This window comes from Pollicipes pollicipes, unplaced genomic scaffold, assembly GCF_011947565.3.
Source record: "Pollicipes pollicipes isolate AB1234 unplaced genomic scaffold, Ppol_2.1 Scaffold_7231;HRSCAF=8579_pilon_pilon_pilon, whole genome shotgun sequence".
Classification (NCBI taxonomy): domain Eukaryota; kingdom Metazoa; phylum Arthropoda; class Thecostraca; order Pollicipedomorpha; family Pollicipedidae; genus Pollicipes; species Pollicipes pollicipes.
This window is the reverse complement of record NW_023597034.1, coordinates 40627474-40648591: the sequence shown is the minus strand read 5'-3', so window position 1 is coordinate 40648591 and position 21118 is coordinate 40627474. Positions and strand designations below refer to the sequence as shown.

Genomic DNA, 21118 nt, shown 5'->3' with positions numbered 1-21118 from the left:
CTCTAAACGTTGCAATTTGCTGTGTTAGAGAGAGAGAGAGAGAGAGAGAGAGAGAGAGAGAGAGAGAGAGAGAGAGAGAGAGAGAGAGAGAGAGAGAGAGAGAGAGAAGAGGAGAGAGAGAGAGAGAGAGAAGGAGAGAGAGAGAGAGAGAGAGGAAGAGAGAGAGAGAGAGAAGAGAGAGAGAGAGAGATAGTACCTTATAGTATATATATATATATATATATATATATATATATATATATATATATATATATATATATATAATACAAAGACGCTTGGATGAAGCAAACTAATTGCCTTGTCATGCTCTTCCGAACCATGGTCAAAATTGAAATGTCATCAAAGTTGGCTGAGTTTTCAAGGAAAAACCTGTTCGCCGAAATCCAATGCAATGCTAAGTCTATGGTACTACGAATTCTAGGATGACTTTTAAAGGTGGGTTTGAAGGATGGAAATTGAACGTTTAACTGGAATCTGAACTTTATTTTATAATTGCAGCACTCGGATTACCCACAATGGTCCAAATATCTGGCCTCATTCCTTTCTAAAATCCACGTTCATGGGTTCCTTAATGCCCCTGTAGAACTTAGAACAAAAAGTTGGCAAAGCTTCTGAGTTCTGTTGGTTAAGAAAGAGCAGAAGAAATCCAGTTTGGCAAAGCCTCTGAGTTCTTCTGATCTAGAAAGGGTTCATCAACTCATTGCAAAGTGAATGGCGACGGAGGTTTATTCAATGCAGTCATTTAACGTCCGCTTTCTTAAGCTCATTGAAGCATCATTCATAAGCATAAGGAAAGGAAAAGAATCGTGCTTTCTCGAAATTAAGCGGATCATATCCGGAGATTTGTTTCGGTGGAGTTGACCTTTCATCATCAGGGTCTTTTGTCTACGCCCCATCCCTCCCCAAGGCCCTGGCTTCGTCCCTGATTGGCGGCCCTGGTTAAGGGTTACAGAACAGCGCCTGATAGCGCTGGGCTCACATACGCGTATGGCCAGGTCCCCGTCGAGAGATTCCGAAGACAGGGTCCCTCCCCTGCAAGGTGATCCGTCGGTCACGTGACCCGCGACCACTCCCACCCGCAAGGCTACAGGACAGGGCCCCTGCAAGGAGACCTGTTGGTCACGTGACCCGTGGCCACTTCTACCCGCTAGACTCCAAGGCAGGTCCCTTGCGAGGAGGCCTGTCAATCCTGTGACCTTTGACCACCCATACCTGCAAGGTTACAAGACAGGGTCCCCTGCGAAGCATCTTGTCGGTCACGTGAGCCGTGACCACTCCTACCCACAAGGCTACAAGCGGTCAGCCGCCCGGCCCCGGCGGCCGGCCAGCCACTCGGCGTCCCTAGCGAAATAAATGAAGAAAAATGCCCAACCGAAAAATTATATCAAAAATGTATTTTACACGATCCCCGATACGAAACCCTATTTATTAGAGCAAAAACATATCGATAACAGCGGCAGAAAGCACCAACGTATCACTTTATTGCATTGCAACGGCAATGAATAGGTGACGCAAAGTATCTAAGTCGCAGGCAGATACGATCGCCCGCACCAACGATATAACAACTCGCACGCGGTTTTACAAACGAGCCGTTCCCTTACATCTAAGTCACCGTGTTTCACGAATCTAATCTTTCCCCGCGCGGAGTCTCCCGCAGCCGCGTCACCTGCCGCTAGGGCCAGCCGGTAGACCCGCTGGGCCAGCGGTAGGCCCGGACGGCCCAATACACCACGTCGCCGGCAGAGCAGGGCGCCGTGGCGCAGAGGCCTCGTCGCCTCCCGCCCTCTCCCTGGCCTTCCCTCAGAGAGAACAGGACGCCAGTCGTTGAGGTCACCAAAATGTTATGGTATACAGCTCGAATTTGCCAACTCATCAAAATAAGGACACAGATATAATCACTGCGCACCGCGATCATGATTCCTACGGTATACGTCGTTCTTGCATGAAACCTGCAGGATTCCATATACGTACAAAGCCATCTCCCGCGTCGCTCCGGAGTGTTGCCATCTTCTCGGACCTGCAGCCTAAAATCTTTCCTGCACGCATGTTGAATTGTTAGGTTCCCGTGTTGCTGAAGCATGGACGTGCATAATATGAATCGTGAGTTCATTCATAAGTCATAAAGCGTCGCTTCTGTGAGCCCACAGCATAACTGGCCTCTAATCTGAGTTTGCTTCTCTGCTTTTAGGCGTGTTTTCGTTCAACCAAGCCTTTGCCTAGTTCAAAAATATATTCACTTAGCGTATGACCAACATTTACAGCGCTGAGTTTCCGGCAGTACACCACATCTTTAACGTTTGTCAGAATCACAGATTTTCATCTTTTGCATCTGTCTCTTGTTTGGCACCGTAAAAGTATTATTTCATAATGCAGCAACCTGCAATATGTATAGTACATACTACTTGCACGAACTCACAGCTTGGTATACGTTGAATCATGCAATGCTACCAAACTGGACATTCCACTCCTTTTTCCAGTGTTTTAACGAAAAATCCATGACATCAGCCTGTCATGTGCGTGTCAGCTCCGCAATAAATGAAAGCTGTGCTTAGCACCCGTGACTTTTGGAACAAATACTTTCTTTTTTGGACAAAAACCGTGCAATTCTACTCGACTACACACATCAGCTCCTGGAAGTGAAGCTGCTGCCGGCGTGCTTGTAGCTCCCCTCTTCCGGCTTCTTCTTCCGGTGGGATGGCGCCCGCTTCCACATTAGGCAGGTTCTTTAAGAGTTCCTTACTGGACACCACAACCTCATCAACAAGGGCAAGTGGCCAACAGACTCCCCTGACCTACCAAGTCCTCTGGACCAGAACTTGGGGAATGCGTTGTCAGAGGAAGTGGAACGATGTCGCCGCCAGAATTTTCCCAGTCGGGGCGAGCTGATGGATGCCGTCCTGCCTGTATGGGAGAAGGTACTAGAGTTAGACAGATAGATAGAGATGGAGATAGAGGTGTAGGTACTAGACACCACAAGTACGGGTGTAATTACTGGAGGAGGTGGTTGGATTGGGGCTGAGGAGACAGATTCCTTAACTGTCACAAAATTGGATTTCCCTCTCCCAATTTTCCCCCGCAGAATGCACGCTTCCACGTTTTCCTTTGGGAAATGCCATTTTCAGGTCAATTTGTCCCCAAACTCTTGTTTGTTGATAGATTATCCCCAAACCCTCGAACTCCCAAACTCCCACCCAATCCTGACTATCCCCCCCCCCCCCCTCCTCCCCCAGTCTCAAAGGCGTGGTTATATCCACGACCGTACGGAGCGGTATCCGTTAGCGAAAGCAAAGTCATAGGTGTAACTAAGAAGGCATTTTCGAATACATTGCGAAATTGAGAAGTTAAAACAAATTGCTACAATGCGCAGTCATCTCGTCTAACATCAAAGTTCAAGCAGCCATATAGCGCGTGTGGCCATGATCATCCTAAAAGTGAAAAGGCCGGAAACCAGACTACAATTTGCATTTATAGACGTTTCACAAATCTCAGACTATTTAAAGCTAATTTGCAATTGAAGAACTTCAGGATGCAAGAAGAATCAAGGCCTGGGAAGCCTTAGCAAATCAGCACACTTTTGGGCTCTCCTACTTTTAGGTAGCATCGGCGTTTATCCACGCAAAAATGAGATGCTAGCAATGCGCATGCATGTAACCGCTATTAAATCTTCTGTTGACATATTCTCATGTTGACAGATGTTGCGTGCTGCTTTTGGACAACTTTTACAAAAGATTCTTGTTCGTGGCATTTGGGCCACCCTCACAATTCTTGAAGGTGCCAGCACAGGTAATGAGCTGTGAGGATCTGTGTCGTGCATTATTCCAATGCTGATCTTTAAGACTAGTTAATCGCTGCAAGGTTAGCGGCGGCACGTGACTCGGTGTGGTTCTCCTTTTCTACGCGTTTCCCACGCAAATTTTTCTGTTATCTGCGTTGAAAACCAAACGCAAGAAAATCGTTCGACTGAAGAATACGAAGTTGCTAAACGTGTGAAGCTTTGATGATGGATTAAGTTAGTTTTTCCCTGGCAATGCCAAGTGCACCTTGCTCCCCCCCCCCCCCCCTCCTAATAAAAATACCTGCGGCCTATTAGGGTTTTGATAACCAAAACACAGTTACCCTGGAAGCAACGAAGGGGCCCCTGGCCTGGAAGGAAACCTTTAACTTGTCAAGAGCGACAAGCGTTTCCACGCTTGCTTTGCTGCGCTGAGTTGAAAACACCAGTAATTTATTCATCTTTTGGGGTTGGATTCACGCTACTAGCTGCTCTAGGTGCCGAGATCTTGCGCAAAATATGAATAACAGTCGCGAATTTCAATTTCCATTTTCAGCCAACAAATTTCATTTTGTTCGCTTATGCACGCGTGACGAAGTGCCGAAATATCGCAAAAATGTTTGCTCATGTGACATGACAATTCATGTCACGGGATTGTCTGCCCAATTCCCTATCAAGGCATACCGCTCCCCGATGGCTCCGTGCCCTTGGCGCTGAGATATGGCACAACACTTTTAAACTTGTCAAAACGTACGAAATTCAGTCCGTCTTGAGTGTGTGGGTGCGGCACGTTAACCATGCGTACGCACACGCGGTAGCGCACGACTGGCCGTTTAATTCCCTATCGCGGTAATGCCAGTTCCGTGTGGCTTCGTGCACGGGTGCCGAGATATGGCATAAAACGTAAAAACCAACGAAACCAGCGAAGTGCATCTTTGCAGCCAGTGTGCACGCGGAACGTGACACGTACGACAACACATCTTATGCCATTTTGACTGCCCGTTTGATCGCTTATCGAGGCATACCACTGTTAAGTGGTTTTGTGCCCTGGGTGCCGAAATATTGCAAAAATGTTCAAACCCGTCAAAATTTGCAGAATCATTATTTCAGCATATGTGCACCATGACACATGGCCCGTGTGACGGCAAGCTTAGTGACACCCAGTGGCCTGTTCCACTCATTATTGACCCTTGAAACTCACGAGTCCCCCCGTACCCCCTGTCCCCAGATGTGGTGCGAACCGTGAAAATGGCGTAATCGTAAACATCCATCATGCCGGCGCGTGTGCGCGTGACAGGTGATACGTGGGACGGTACCGTTTTGGCAGGGCACATTCTTACATTTGATGCTCTATCGAAGCGTGCTTCCCTCGGGTCGCTTCGAGCCCTGGGCGCCGAAATGTCGCAAAGACATGTAAACTCGTCGAAATTAGCGAAGTCTTTAGATCAACACGTGGTCGCCATAACACGCGACACGTATAACCAGTCATCATCACCTTGCCCGTTTCACTCATTATCAAAGCGTGCCACTCCCGGGTGTGTCCGTGTCCTGGGTGCCGAGATCTGGCACAAAACGTGTAAATTGTTGGAGAGCAAAATCCATCTATGAGCGCGTGTTCGTGATACGCGCGATCGTACCGTCGCGCATGGCACACCTTTGCGTGCCACTCCCACGTAGCTCCGCACCACCGTTACGGAGATATTGGCGCGAGATGGCATGATCGGGGAAGCAGTTAAACGCGGCCGCATGTCATGAGTGCGTCACGTGTTACGCTACCGGGAGCCGGGGCAGCACGGTTCCATCGCGGCGTAAAACAGCCGTCATGCAATCCATTACCCTGGGCTCATTTGCGAGCGGGATGTTGCAGAATGCGCTTAACGGCAGGGTGCCAGGGAGACAGAGTGAATTGACAAAAACGCTATTGTGACGTTAGAGCCTTGTATTCGGCGCCGACTTTCAAAGCCATGCCGCTTGCAACTTGTCTCGCGATTCGCAGCGTGTCTGGCATTGGACAAACTCGGAGCGCGCACTGAAATTGTGACTGCAGCAACTGTGAATGTTAGGACACAAAATGCATGCCTGTGCTCGCATTGGGTGCTGAGATGTGACCTAAAACTAAAAACCTGCCAAAAAAGGTTAATTTCATATTTACAACACACGTGCACGTGCCACGTGCGGCGTGGTACCATATACTCACCACCATTCGACGGCCAATACGGTTGTCTGTCCAGCTAAACAACTGTCGTGTCGTTGCGACCCTTTGTATCAAGACATGGCTCCAGGAGTACATGCGCGTCGGCCTGTCGGTCGGAAGTCGTAAAATTTGTGTCACCCACGTTAAGCCTACGGGGATTTTGAGACATTTTTGCGCTCACCACGCGCTCGTTTTTGCACAATGCAGATCTATTTTTGGACACAGACGCATCCTGCCAGCAGCCCTTGATCGTGTAAAAATATCATTAAAAAATTCCTGACCGTATAACCTGCTCATGACTGCAAGGAATCGGTGACGCACAGCTCACTCAGTCTTTTTGTTTAGCATAATGGTTAGATTCTAGCAGAGCTCCTTGCGTCGGCAGCCCCACACCCCTCCCCTGGGCACAACAGAGTGAGCGAGCTGGCCACGTTCCGCGCAGACGGTCAGGCCGAACCAATTTTTGACGAGTGTACGCAACAGCAGTGAGAGAATGAGGTCGCGAGGGCCTCAGGGGAGGACAGGGACGTAACTGGACCACGCGGAGGACAGGGCCGTGACTGGATCAACCGAGGAGGGCAGTGCCGTGACTGGATCATCGAGGAGGGTAGTGCCGTGACTGGATCAACGAGGAGGGCAGTGTCGTGACTGGACCACCGGGGAGGGCAGGGCCGTGACTGGATCACCGAGAAGGCAGAAACCGTGACTGGATCACCGAGGAGGGCAGGGCCGTGACTGGACCACCGAGGATGGCAGTGCCGTGACTGGATCACCGAGGAGGGCAGAGCCGTGACTGGATCACCGAGGAGGGCAGGGCCGTGCACTGGACCACCGAGGACGGTAGTGCCGTGACTGGATCACCGAGGAGGGCAGTGTCGTGACTGGATCACCGGGGAGGGCAGGGCCGTGACTGGACCACCGGGGAGGACAGTGCAGTGACTGGACCACCGAGGAAGGCAGTGCCGTGACTGGATCACCGAGGAGGGCAGGGCCGTGACTGGATCACCGAGAAGGGCAGAGCCGTGACTGGATCACCGAGGAGGGCAGCGCCGTGACTGGACCACCGCGGAAGGCAGGGCCGTGACTGGACCACCAGGAGGGAAGGGCTGTGAGTAGACCATCACCGAAAACATCTTCGCGAGCAAGCAGCCATGTGAGGACAAAGCTGTGACCATGTGGGGCTGGGGGGTGGGGGGTGGGGGGGGGGCAAGGTCAGGCACACAGAGCTCCACGTACAGTTATGGTGGAGAACAAGATCACGCACACGATGTGGTTTTAGCGCTCAGATCCCAGTTACTGCACCACGGCATGCTTACCGAAGCGTTAACAGATGAAAGGCTGTTGATGTGATGACACTACAATGCTTCTTGACCGATTGGGCTTTGCAATCTGGGAACACCAATTTCATACACCGCTCACAAAAACAAAACTTTATGGGCCTACGGCGGGTGGCAATCATCCACGCCAAGCCTTTATCGTGCACTCAAATAACGCGACGGAATCGAATGGGGCCTCGGGGAGCAGCAGTAGTAGCTCTGCATTTAGCCACCAGTCCGACGGTGTGGAGTTACGTGCAAGCGCGACGAGCACAGCGTTCGGAACTGTCGCAGTCCGCATCCGAGGACGTAGCAGCGGATGACTCAGGGTAAATGACGATCAAATTCGTGTTTGAAGTTGATTTTGAAGGAAAAACTCCCTTTACACGGAAGGACTACGATGCCCTGCTTGCCGCCTCGCCCTGGTCCCCACGCATCTATGACCGCACGCTCTCTCATCTGCTTGCGCGTCATCACAGCCAGCTGCCCACGGGCCGTGCGTTTCCTCCACCCTGGCAGCCTTTCTCTCCGCCACGCAGGTGTCGTGGCACGTCTGCGCCAGTACGTACGCATGTAATAACCTCTCGGGACACGCGTCCCACTCGTTATCGTATTTATGACACGCATTGACGTGCATTTGAATACATGTCGACAATACAACCCAGACGCGCAGTGGTTAACGCGGACGCGTTAACCACTACACTACCGGCACCCTCCTCGCCTCCACGCGGGCACCACTCCCACCGCGCCCCCGTCGCCGCGTGTGCGTCACTTCCGCCGCCGGAGAGGCCTGGCTCCCGCAGGGTCTTCCGCCGGCTTTGTGGTCGCCGGCTGGTGGCGGTCTCTGACCGTGCCAGGAGGCATTCACGCGCTGCAGGCGCCCCCGGCCGCCGCTGTTCCGGCGACGCCCAGTCCTCCGCCGCAGGACACAGGCGCTGCGCTCAGAGGTCCGCAGCAAGCGACCCTGCTTCATCGCAGCAAAAGGAGCCGCTTGGCTGGACGGATCTTGCATGACCATAAGACCAGACAAGCTGACCCAGCGTGCCCACCGCAGGGTCAGCTTTGTCGGTAGACCTTGCTGCGTGTGAGATGACCTAACTGGGGTATATCCCGCCGGGCAAAGCCATGCATCCGGAAAATCAGCCAGCGCAGTTCACCAGCGAGTGACGGCATGAGGGCGGATGCACCCGTCCGGCGGGAGGCGACGCTCGACCCATGTTCTGCTGAGTGACCACCGACGAGCGGAGCACGGGCGCCACCAGAGCAAAGCGGTTTATGTCGTCATATGCCTGGCAGACACTACTCGAGCGCCGATGCGCAGCAGATACTACCCGAGCACCGATGTGCAGCAGACATTACCCGAGCGCCGATGCCCAGCAGGCACTGCTCGAGTGCCGATGTCCAGCAGACACTACTTGAGCGCCGATGCCCAGCAGACACTACCCGAGCACCGATACGCAGCAGACACTACCCGAGCACCGATGCACAGCAGACACTACCCGAGAGCCGATTCCCGGCAGACACTACCCGAGCGCCGATGCGCAGCAGACACTACTCGAGCGCCAAGTTTCTAATCGGTCATTATTCTGCGCAAGCAGCGATGCTCTTTCGCCGTTGCTCGCCTCTTGCACGCTGCTCTTCTCGCCAGTACCGGCGAATCACGTCGAAGCTCGGGCCCCGTCGGTCTGTCGGGCGCACGACATTCAGATCGGTGTCGACGGAGCTAACGGGTGCCCCGGATGCTGGCTCGACATCAAGTCCTGCATGGAGCTGCTCCGCTATAAGAGCAGTGCAAGGCTTCGAAGAACAATGACTTTTAGGCAAACACATTGAGAGGAAGTTATGTCATAGCTTTTAATGAAGCTTTAATGGACACCCATTACTGGGACGAGAGACCTCATGAAAGCGGGAGAAAATAAGCATGTTTGGGCTTGAGTTCATCGTTCATTGGACTGAACTTTGTTGCAGCTGAGCGCCTTCTCCGTTATGACAATTCACGGATGTTGCCACCATCCACTTAATGGTGAAAGGGGCAAACGGCAAACTTTTAGCGTCACCATCCTTGGCAGTTCAAGCTTTTTTGACGCTATGCCTACGGCGATGCATGGAAAGAATGCCCTCAAAACGCTCAAAATTGCCGCTAGTCTCCTGCAGTCAACTGCCGGAAAATGCCGTCTCTGTCCGCGCTGCCACGCCAGAGTATCTCGGGGGTTCCCCGGAATCGCAACGCGTCCCAGAGACGAAGCTGAACACCGAGACGGCCCGGTTATGGCCGCGCGCGGAGAGCACGGTCCGGCCACGGCCGCGCGCGGAGAGCACGGTTTGGCAACGGCCGCGCGCGGGGAGCACGGTCCGGCCACGGCCGCGCGCGGAGAGCACGGTCTGGCAACGGCCGCGCGCGGGGAGCACGGTCCGGCCACGGCCGCGCGCGGAGAGCACGGTCCGGCCACGGCCGCGCGAGGAGAGCACGGTCCGGCCACAGCCGCGCGCGGAGAGCACGGTCCGGACGCGGCCGCGGGCGGAGAGCACGGTCTGGCAACGGCCGCGTGCGGAGAGCACCGGCCTGCCCACGGACACGTGTGGAGAGCTCGCCACGGAGCGGGCTCGCGTCCGCACATCAGGCTGGCGCCATGCGGCGGTGCGCGGCCCTGGTGGGCTCGGTGGGACTGCCACGGCGCCCTTCGCCCTCCAGACTCTGAGAGCGGATCGGTGTCGGGCGCCATATCGACTCCGATGATCCCCCACGGGCTCATCCGCCGCACTCGAAGAAGCCTCAGCCGCCACCCGCCCACCCCCTCGTCCTGTCTCGGGACATGTCCGTTATGGGTCTTCGGAGATAAACGGCGACCCTAGCATATCGGTGGCCTTCCCAAACTTCATATAATGGGTAGGTGCACGCCCTCCTTCAGTGGCGGGTCCAGGATTTCGTCAAGGGAGGCTCATGAAGGTCATGGTTCAATATGGCGCCCGCCGGAAATTGGTGATCTCCCCAACGAAGAAGTCCCCAGATTTCAGCTATGTTGTTTTGAGATTTGTATGCCTTAATCCATGGCGTATTTTCCGCCCAAATAGTCCGTCGGATTCAGTCTCTTTTATTTCGATAGATAATTTACATTTCTTTCTCCATATTGAGCATGAAGGTTCGGGACGTTTGTAGTGCCCCTGAACTTTGGCACGATATTTTGGCGCCCCTTCGGCCGGCCCAAAGGGGAGGGGCATCGACTTATGCCCCCCCCCCCCTTCCCTCTGGATTCACCAGGCTCTCCTAACACTGTTCCTGAATCCAAAATGAAACTGTTTGTGCTCACGTAAAAGGATTTGCACAAATCCGGCGCCGCCCATCACATTCCCTCCCAAAAGTTTCAGCAATCTTGTCCAGTCAAGGTGGGGCGCGCGGGAGGGGAAGGGGCGGGGGCTCTGCCTGCAGACGCGTCTCTCCCGGCCGGCGGCCGAGGCGCGGCAGGTCGACTGGGCCGGCCAGCGTCGGTGCCGACAGCCAGTCGGTGAGACGGCGCCGACGTGCCAGGCCGAGCACCGCGCCGCGCGCCCGGGCCAGGTGAGTCGGACGCGAGTCTGTCACACGGGAGACAGTCTGTCCGCCCGCCGGCCGCCAAAGGTGCCCTGCTGGTAACTGTTTGTCGTTTTTCCGACGTCCGTGGACGAGGTCCTGGGTCACGTAAGCTGCAATCCGTCTGCTTCAGTACGTCACCGCAGCTAAGTCGTGCTCTCTCTCTCTCTCTCTCTCTCTCTCTCTCTCATCTCTCTCTCCTCTCTCTCTCTCTCTCTCTCTCTCTGCTCTCTCTCTCTCTCTCTCTCTCTCTCTCTCTCTCTCCTCTCTCTCTCTCTCTCTCTCATCTCTCTCTCCCCCCTCTCTCCTTCCCTCTCTCTCTCTTTCTCTCTCCCTCCCTCTCGTCTCTCCCTCTCCCCTTCTCACCCTCTGTCTTTCTCTTTGCCACCGGTGTGATGAGCATTCAGTCTCTCGCCACGGAGCGGTGTCATTGAGATGGGGACATGCCACGGGACGTGTCTGCCTTTGTTTATGAGCAGGGGCATCGTCATCTTTTTCTGTCAAGTTGTTGGAGGCTACCTCTTTGCGTAACGCAATGAATCCGGCCGCAGTTTACACCCAAATCCGGCTGCAGTTGCACCAAATCCGGTTGCAATTACACCAAATCCACCGCAGTTACACGAAATCCAACAGAGCTACACCAAATCCGGTGCAATTACACAAAATCCACCGCAGTTACACGAGGTCCGGCAGAGCTACACCAAATCCGGCGCAGTTGCACCAAGTGGACGTACAGTAGATACACAAGCGAACAAACACTTGCTACAGCTTCCTTTAAATGCGCAAGATGCGGTAAATGCTAGCTTAGTTTGGCGAGTCCGTTACCCTTATGCAGCATGTGCGGCTAATAGCCGATCACTACCATGGGAGAGAAGACTGAAGATTCCCTAGGCTCGTGATTTTCATCCCACGAATCGCCCCGCCATCGGTACCGTTGTTGTATTTTTCGACGCATGGAATGCAACCATGTCACATGGGAGAGAAGACTGAAGATTTCCTAGGCTCGTGACTTTCATCCCACGAATCGTCCCGCCATCGGTACCGTTGTTGTATCCTTCGACGCATGGAATGCAGTCATGCCACATGCATTTCACATTACGGATGAGCATTCAGTTTCCGTTCCTTACCAAAATATCCGGATCGCAATTCTATCGCAATGTACGCAATTCACACTCAACCCGGCCTATTCAAGTGCAGGTGAAAGCTTGGTGCCGTGACTCCGCGCAACCATATCCAAACTCGTTGCTGCCATGTCGATCCCGGTTGCGCTGCTTCCGCCGCTAGCTCCTCCCTTGGAAGAAAGCATCCGTTTCTCAGCCTGGAGACGTTGCTCCTGCGGCGGAAGCACGACGAACATAAATTACCACCTGGCTACCCTTTGACGAGGTATTGGCTTACCGGCTCGGTCGGCCTCGCGCATGGTCTTAATTCTCCCTCCCGTTGCCAGACGTGCTGGGCGGCCGGGCTGGTAGGCATTAGCAACGCGGGTCTTGAAGAGCTGCGACAGCGTACAGCCAGGTCACGCTGGTTGGCTTCATGGTGTACCAAAATAATGACTTTGGTCCCGGACAAGACTTATATTCGTCCATGCAGCGTACTGGGACATTTGATATTTTGATAAGATATTGCGTCTTTCAGCTATCTGCTAGCGACAATACGAACAGTATCTGCGTCTAAGATCTGTTAGCTCATAGATCCTTCATGTGTACACCATGATTGTTTAGCACACGTCCGCGACACAAAGAAAGTAAACATGCGACACAACCACGCGAAATGACATACGACCCCCACCAAAGTGTGCAGGTATCTTCTATTTTGACAATTTTTTATGTGTCATTATGCAAAGCTCCGGGTTAGTTCCTGTCCGGCCAAATTCACATCTTTCTTGGATTACAGTCATATTGGCAGCTGCTTTTTGTTTTAAAAGGTAGGTCCCACGCTGCTTTATTCATCTATTTCTTAGACAGTCGGCACCTAAACATTTGATTCATGATGAAAGAGAAGACAGATGGTTATTTACTTTTTGAACGACCTCGTTCACAAGGAAGGAGGGCGCCTACGCCCTCCAGTGTACAGAAAATCTACTTTTACTAGGCTGGGGATGAGTTTTTCAGTATCATTCCAGTATCATTCAAGGTAAGCTCCATATAGACTAACACTTTTTGGGCGTACCATCCCAGCTCCACTTATCAATTTTGTCATGCTCAACTCGACTGTCTGAAGAAGCATTCTCGGAGTAATGACATCCTCTTAAGGATAATCGTTTGATTCATTCCGAGGTTCCTCAATTCCGAGCAGCTCTCTTCGTCCAAGCCTTTTGACGATCCGATACTCAGCAGTATCCATTTTTAAATCCTAGGATTATTCGTGGTGAATCCCCGCTCGGTGGGTTTCTTCTTCAAACGTTAGGACGGGTTAATAAAATGCTACCAACAGACTGTCGTATATCAGATTTTTTGCGCCTTGTGTTGGGCATCTTACATAGGTTCCACGCTTTGAAACTTGCACAGTCGCGTTCAGCAGCATTTAGGTATACCTATCCGGATGGGAACATTTATGGCAAAACCCGATCCCTTCCGATACGAGAGAATTCATTTATATGTGATACGCCAGCTCTGGCTTCCAACTTTAGTGTCTAAATCAGCAGGAAAGCAGCGCTTGATTTAAACAGCTTGCAGTCTTATGTACGGATGTGCTTATTAGGTATCTCCATTCGATTGTTTGTACGTGAGGCGTCCATGCCAATACAAGATAGAATAATACAGCTGCACAACCTATCCACAATACATGACAGTCAATGCATGGTATTAAAAACCCATTCGAGAAAGCAGCTACAATTGTCCACACAAAGCACGGCAAGCACGAGGAAAAATATAAGTTAGTTCATATCGCCTGAACCCCGCTCGCTGGACAGTGCGGAGTTAGTTTATTGCCTTACTTCCGATAGCAGGCTATTCCAAGCACTCGCCGCTCGGTAGAAAAAGCTACGAAGCTACGACGGGCGAATTCTGTGCGTACTGCGGGTAGCTGCAGCTGACCGTTCCCACGCGCGCGGCGTGAGTGTTGAAGCCATAGGATATGTATATATGAACATACATCTATATACATATATATATATATATATATATATATAAATAAGAATGCATACATATATGTGTATCTTATATATATATATATATATATATATATATATATATATATATATATATATATATGTGTGTGTGTGTGTGTGTGTGTGTGTGTGTGTGTGTGTGTGCGTGTGTGTGTCAGTATTCCGGTTAACAGGTTTCCTATGACCGACCCTCTTGGTCCTTTGTTCAAGGCTCCGTATTATGCGTTTGTGGTTTTAAGTGTGGCGATACAGACTTTTTCCAAAGTTCATCTATTTTCTCCACGTTTGGACCAGTTCCATAATCATTTGCAAGATGATTATAGCGCTCTAAATATGCGGTCACAATCACAGTACATATACAAGAGTTTGGCGTTATGAAATTCCGACGAAACACATGTTCGAGGCATTTGCAAAAATAGCATTCGCATGCATCATGCTCTAATTTCAGACACATTTCTGTGTGGTTGAATGTTACACATTTCACCATGTCAAGTTAAAAGGCTGCTGGTGCGGTGGGTTTGCGTACCCCGCCCCCGGTAACCACGTAAGTAAGCTGCCTTGAGTAAGTAGGCTGCGGCGGAAAGTAGCGATGCAGCTAGTTCACTGCCGTTTCATATCGCAAACCGTATGCGGGGAGTGATGCTGGAATGCCGATGCAAAATGCTAAACCAGGCGACATCTGCTAAGATGTGCCTCCAGTACAATCGCAAATTCGTGTATGTACCTTATGCCTCAAGCCTTGAATGTTTTTTGTCCACCTCCCGATGGCTGGAATTTCTTTCCATTTCCATTGGGTGCTCGAAAAGACCGCTTGATGATGATGCATAGCATGTTGAACGGTATGTCGAAATCGACTTGGCGAAATTTGCCATGGAGGCTATGTTTTCCTCAAAAGCCCTGCAAGGGACGGAAATCAGCGAAACGTTTGGTTTTTTAATGAATTGCAGCTCAAGAGTACGAGGAAGTTCAAAACTGATTTTTCAAATCGCCGTTGGGAATCACTTGCTGCAAACTCTGACACTTCGTTCTTGAAGGTGCTGTCTTCGTGCGGTTGGTGGCCTGTGAAGAGTCCTTATGGCCACGAAAATTGCCACGGGGGAGGGGGGGGGGTCCCCATAACATCTTTTCATAATCTTTCTGGCCCTAGATAAGGGTACAAGGACGTCATTAAAAAGCAACTGAAACTCGTCTTTACTGCCCGGAAACCAAGGTTAAACTTAGTGTAGTGTAAAGGTGCTTCAGATGCTGGTGCATCTACCGGCGCCCACGCAGCGCCGGTAGATGCACCAACAACTGATGTACCTTATCAAATACCTAGGTGAAACAACTCGGCGCAAAATTTGGTATCATGCATACAATGCAAATATAGATTTTTGACAAAACATTTCCGTTTTCCAAAGATTACTAACACCTTGGCTCTCCCTCTTTCCTATCTGCATAATATTGCGTTTTAACTGGGTTTAATTGTCGTATTAGCAGTGCTTTACCGAAGTGGGCATGTACGGCCATAATATACGCGTGAAATCTGACATAATCTAAAGTTTATTTATTTTTAGTCAGGGTGACCGTCATGATGATTATGACTGTCATGACATCAAGAAATCATCAATTCTACCCGTCATCAACAGAAACATGGGCGTCTCAAACGCTATGAGGACAAGCACAGCCATTCAAAGCGTTCGCACCGAAACACGCACACAGACACGCCTGTCACGACCCCGTCGCACGAGCAGGTCATTGCATCCTTGCACGTATCTTGAGATGTCACTCTAACTGCTCTGAGAAAGAGACAGTCGGGAGCAAGTTATCGAAGGTGGTGCGGGAGTTCGTTCTTCGTCTTGGGCACGCGGATGGAAAAACGCCGTCTCCCCATCCCAGTAGGCGAACGAGGTATGAACGGCTCACTGTCCTGCCTCGTGTGTCGACCGTGCGCTTCACCCACGGCGCGGAGCATACGGGCGAGTCAGGCCCTCCAGAAAGGAGGAGCTTATGTACGAGTGAGATGGTACCCAGACCTGCACTGATCCGCAGCGGAGAGCCTCCAATGTAGGCTTTCCATGTAGGCCAAGCCTCTAATGTAGGTGCGACACATGATCTTACTCTTTACCGCCGCAAATGTGTTTCGTAGCAATGCTTAATCCTTTTCGAATCCTGGACATATTGAGCTGTGAGCTCCTGCCGTATACTGATAAACAATAACGGAATCGTGACAGAACCAAGGCGGTTACCAGGGTGGTCAGGACGCTGACAAGCAGGCTGTGCTTCAGAGGTAATGAGCAGCTAAGATACCGGAACAGCGTCTACTGACGCGCGATACGCGTGGATCCCACTCAAGGTTGCGATCAAAGACAAGTTCGAGCTGTTTTGCTTCCAAACACGAGGCAAGACAAGAACAACACGCAGGCAAGCACCATCCTCGCCTCTGGTAGAGGACCTGTTTATGCCCAAAACTATGGCTCGTAACTCGGACAGTGAGAGGGCGACAAACTCAGGGCGCGGACGACGACCTGAGGCAAGCGACATGAAAGCTCGGGTGGTGCCCCCCAATTGTTCGCCTCGCCTGCCACACGAGGGCCCATGCTGACAAGAAAACGTTCAACGCGCCGAGAGTAGCGTCCAATGTCACACGACCCGGCATGAGGCCTCCAACGACACGACGGTGTGACTAGATCACCAGACCGATGGTGCACCGCCCTCTGCCTTACAACGCCGAGTGTTGTCTCGGGTGTCGCGACGCAGCACCGAACGCACAGCGCGATTGAGCTCACTGTAGGTATCACAGCGGCGACCGTGCTGCGGCGGAGTTTGGCGGCAGTGCTGCATCAGGTTACGAGTAACGTTTACTGCTACAAGGGCAGCAGGCTCGAGGAGACGTGCTACGCAGAGCGGCGCATGCGCGTCAACAACTCGTTAAAAAGTGTGTACAAGGCACTGCCGCCTCTCAGACACCATTCCATATAAAAACACTGACCAGTCAGCACTCCAACGTCGGAGTGAAGAAGCTAAGTCAAGACGGCGCAGAGTACGAGCACGGTCAGTGACGGGCGGTGGACGTCCCTTGTGTGCACATGTAAAAGTGTGTAAAAACAAATGCGAACTAAAAATCCGACATCGGGTGCCACAGCGGGTGACTAGACCAAGATCACTGACAGCGAAAGCGTCAACTGAAGTCCCGGAGGACAAATGCTGGCAACAACACTCTGATGCAGGGAAAAGTCGGATAAACACCCGCGCAGCCTTTTTCTAAAACGATCACAGCCAAGTTTCCAAAGGTCCCAGGCAAGACCGCCGCAAATGATGACCTGGAAAAGGCAATACTCAGCTCGCAAAAGTCGGTACTGCGCTTTGGGATCAGTTACGACTGCTGTCAGTTCCGCTGCTGCACACCTGGGAGGACGGTACGCTGATCCGAAGACCCGAATCCGACTACCATCGCGTCTGATGAACGTGCTCAGAATCTGGAGCCTGCTGCCGTATGGGGCGCTACAGAAGCTGTCACGCGCGACACGCACGTCCCGTCCCGGAGGGGCGCTGCGACATCACTGTACTCCAGGCGTCCGGACGGCCAGTGTGTAGCCGCTGGTAGCCTGGTGGGATCACGAGGCGAGATGGCGTGTTCAGTCGCAGTTAGGATTCGTTGGGAAAGAAGAGGTCATATTCGAATTTTCTGAGTTTAGTGGGCGGCTTTAGGATCTTCGGCTCGGCACTTTGAGCTTCAGATGGCCGATAAGAGGTCCTGCTCGTTGTTTGTCGCGCCAGCGCTACCCGCTGCCACCCCATTTGAAGACGCTGGTTGCGCGCCTGCCACACCGGGCTTGGCGAGAGGGGCGACCGTGGGGATCGGCAGCAGGTCAGTCAAGTCACGTGACGCGGCGACCGGCAGTGGTCCGGGCCAACACCGCTAGTGACTTGTTGGCGGTAACCCCTTCGATCACGACGAGGGGGGGGGGGGGGGCGGCCGGCGGAAATGATACGCACCAGGCTCTGGATGACGACCGGCGCCACGAGAAGCGGCAGCAGGTCTCTGTGAGTCGCGGGTCGGAGGACGGCCAAAAGGTCACGGAATAGCTGAGGGGACCCGCCACGTCACGCAGGCAACGCGCCGACATCGAACGATCACGTAGATCACGGATCACACTGCTCTCCGGTGCGCACCCCGGTCCCGTCGGAGGCCGGACTCGCGATATGACTGTACACTCCCCTGACGTGCACAGGCTACCCTCACTTCACCCATTCAAAACAAATTTACACGAGGATTGGCAACGGGGTGTGGTACGGCGCGGAGCCCCGGCACCGTGTCCGACCAGGTCAGAGGAGCATGTGCAATTTTGTGGTTTTTCTATCAACGAACCATTCTAGCAAGTAGCATTCACTACAAAAACAATAGAAAGAAAGACAACAACGGTACCACATTCGTACCTTTCAATAATTTCTTCGTTCACACCTCTTGTCAAAAACAATCATTAGCACGTGCTCAAGCAAGGGTGGGGGTCAATTTGCCCCCCCCCCCTCCCCGACATATATGTGTTCGACCCGGTCCGGATCATGAATCGGCTCATGGACCAATCGCTTGGGGGTAAGTCATGGACTGAATCGGCTAACCAGACACAATGTGATCTGAGTCATGAGCTGAATCACGCGCTCCATAAATGGCATGAGCTGAATCACGCGCTCCATAAATGGCATGAGCTGAATCGCGAGCTGATTATTTCTTACGATGTCGTGTCAGTTAGTCACATGGCTAAAATGAAGGTGGTAAGATGAGGAAACATAGCATGACCTAGGCAAATCAACAGGTCCTTTAACTGTGTTAAAATGAAGGCATGCAGCATTATACTTTTAAAGCTTTTCGCAATTTACTACGAAGAGTGTAATTGTTATTTCTAAGCAGCAGACACAGTATTGCTGTTCCTGAATTAAAAATTACCAAATCTCGGGGAGGAGCCAGAGGATCCGACGTGGTACACACACCCTACCTTCCCATAGCCTGTGCTAAAATCAGTGAAAGGTTGAGTGATACCTGTGAAAGCCAAGAACTGGTCATGTTTTTCATTGCCCATTGTCACAACAATGAATTAATCCATGCCTGACGCCTTATTCATTATTGCTTGAACTGCTGTAAGCATGTCATTGCTGAGGCTGTATGAAATAAGCTACACGACAATGAATACGTCGTCTCGTCCGCTAAGCGGATTGTGTGTCGCGGAATGTGACGTCTCAGGGATTCCAGCAACCAGTATTTTAAGGCAGATTGCAGGCGTGGGTCCGTCCGTCCGGCGGCTCAGTTGGTTAGAGCGCCTGCCTTCCGGTCCACCCACCTGTAGCGGGGTGGGTTCGAATCGCTTTAAGCGCTCTCTATTTGTCCTTGACAGATATGGCGTGCGGCCGGTGGCGCCAGTCGCGCTAAAGGTCAGTTGACGTGAGGGGGTGGGACGCACCGTGCCGAGCTTTGCAGGACGTTAAACTTTCGCCACTAAATTCTGCCGTTGCCTGGAATTGGGGGTTGGATGGTAGGGGTCAGGGCCCACACAACAAGCACTGATTAGCGTGAGCTCTGGTCCCGGAAATCCATCCATTCATAGAGTTCGGATCAATTCTTCAAAAAGAGTGAAGATCCGGCCTACAACTTAAGTAGTCTTGAAATGAGGGTAAAGTGGTGCACAGCATTCTAAGAAATAATCTACGCAGCGCGGAAACCTGTTGTATCTCCTGACCCATCATAGAGTGATCTGATTAGATGAGTTGCTGGGTAGGTACAGGTAGGTATCCTGGTGGTATCCTGGTGAAAATGACAATCGGCGCTTACGTTAGCCGATCTCTAGTTGAGTTGTTCAGAGTTCAGTTCAGTTCAGGTTAATTCCCTGCTGACTGAAGACGTGAATCGAGTTAAATTGATTTTTCTTGACTTATTTGTGAGAAACGCAATCGTAGTTGATTATGTTTATTAAGTTAAGGTAAGTAAGTATACAATATGCTTGCAACTTATGTTAGCCTATTGTTGTTGCAAGAACTGCAATACGATGTTGAATTGCCGACGTGTCATCGCCGACGGCGTGGCTAGTGCTGGCTACTGGAAATGTGATTACGTATGCACGATTACGTATGCATGCACATACGTATGTGATTACGTATGTGCGAATGCACTTGGCTGGCAGTTGGCAGGTGCAGAGAAACAACTGTCAGGTTTAGTGCAGTACAGTCCACGTTACATTCTTCATAACTAATGGGTCTGGATGTAGGCAAACCAGGTGCCGGGTGGAATATGCTTACCTAGGGCTGAGACTTGAAATCACAGCGAAGGTATTCCTTGCTGCACTGCATTTGGTAGGTTCAAACTACAAATTTGCTAGTAGGTTATTTATAACCATTTTCCATATTGGATATATATATATATATATATATATATATATATATATATATACATATATATATATATATATATATATGTATGCATATAACACGTTGATCAACCCATGGATCTGGTATTACCCGCGACGCGTTTCACAGAACGCGACAATCCTCAATTATACACACATGTTTGATTTTATCACAGTTCTAATGGATGTGACGAAGTAATGTTATGTAGCGCTGGACGTTTCCCGAAGATTATAAGGACTCTAGGATTCTTAAATCAAGCGACTAATGTGTTTTGCCTAAAGCACTAAAACTTGAATCCAAAACTTGGGTGTCACATGTACATGAACATTCTTGCTTGGAGAGGGTTCAGGTGTTGTAGGAAATTTTCCTGCTCACCAATTTTTTTACCGTTCGGAACTTGCACAGTCAGATTGAGCAGCATTTAGGTAAATCTATCCGGACGGAAACGTTCCTTACAAAACTTGTCCCCTCCCCCATACGACAACATTCATTTCCATGTGGCAACCCAGTTTTGTCTTCCAATTTTAGTATCCTGGGCAGGGCACATTCATCGTTTGACTTGCAAATCTAAGTTCTTACATTTTTTAAAAAAAACTCCAACGCCTAATAAGAAGACCTCTCATATCCATTAGAACTTGTGATGAAATGAGATATGTCTGTAGAATTGGTGGTTGGTCGTGTGTCATTGCATGTGCATGTTCCAATTTTTCAATTTGTCTGTGCGAGTTTTAGACCGTTGTGGCTTATATAAAACGTGTATGTTCTTTCGCCTGATAAT

At 51.1% G+C, this 21118-nt stretch overlaps 1 protein-coding gene across 1 annotated transcript in view; it reads left to right on the top strand.

The window, feature by feature from the left end:
* Window positions 1-5044: 5044 nt before the first annotated feature.
* LOC119110114 (5-hydroxytryptamine receptor 2A) overlaps window positions 5045-21118 on the top strand; it is a 137540-nt gene continuing 121466 nt past the window's right edge. The window contains exons 1-2 of the mRNA XM_037233854.1: window positions 5045-5069; window positions 8086-8229. Coding sequence (XP_037089749.1) covers window positions 5045-5069; window positions 8086-8229 — 169 coding nt within the window. The remainder of the gene's footprint in view (window positions 5070-8085; window positions 8230-21118) is intronic.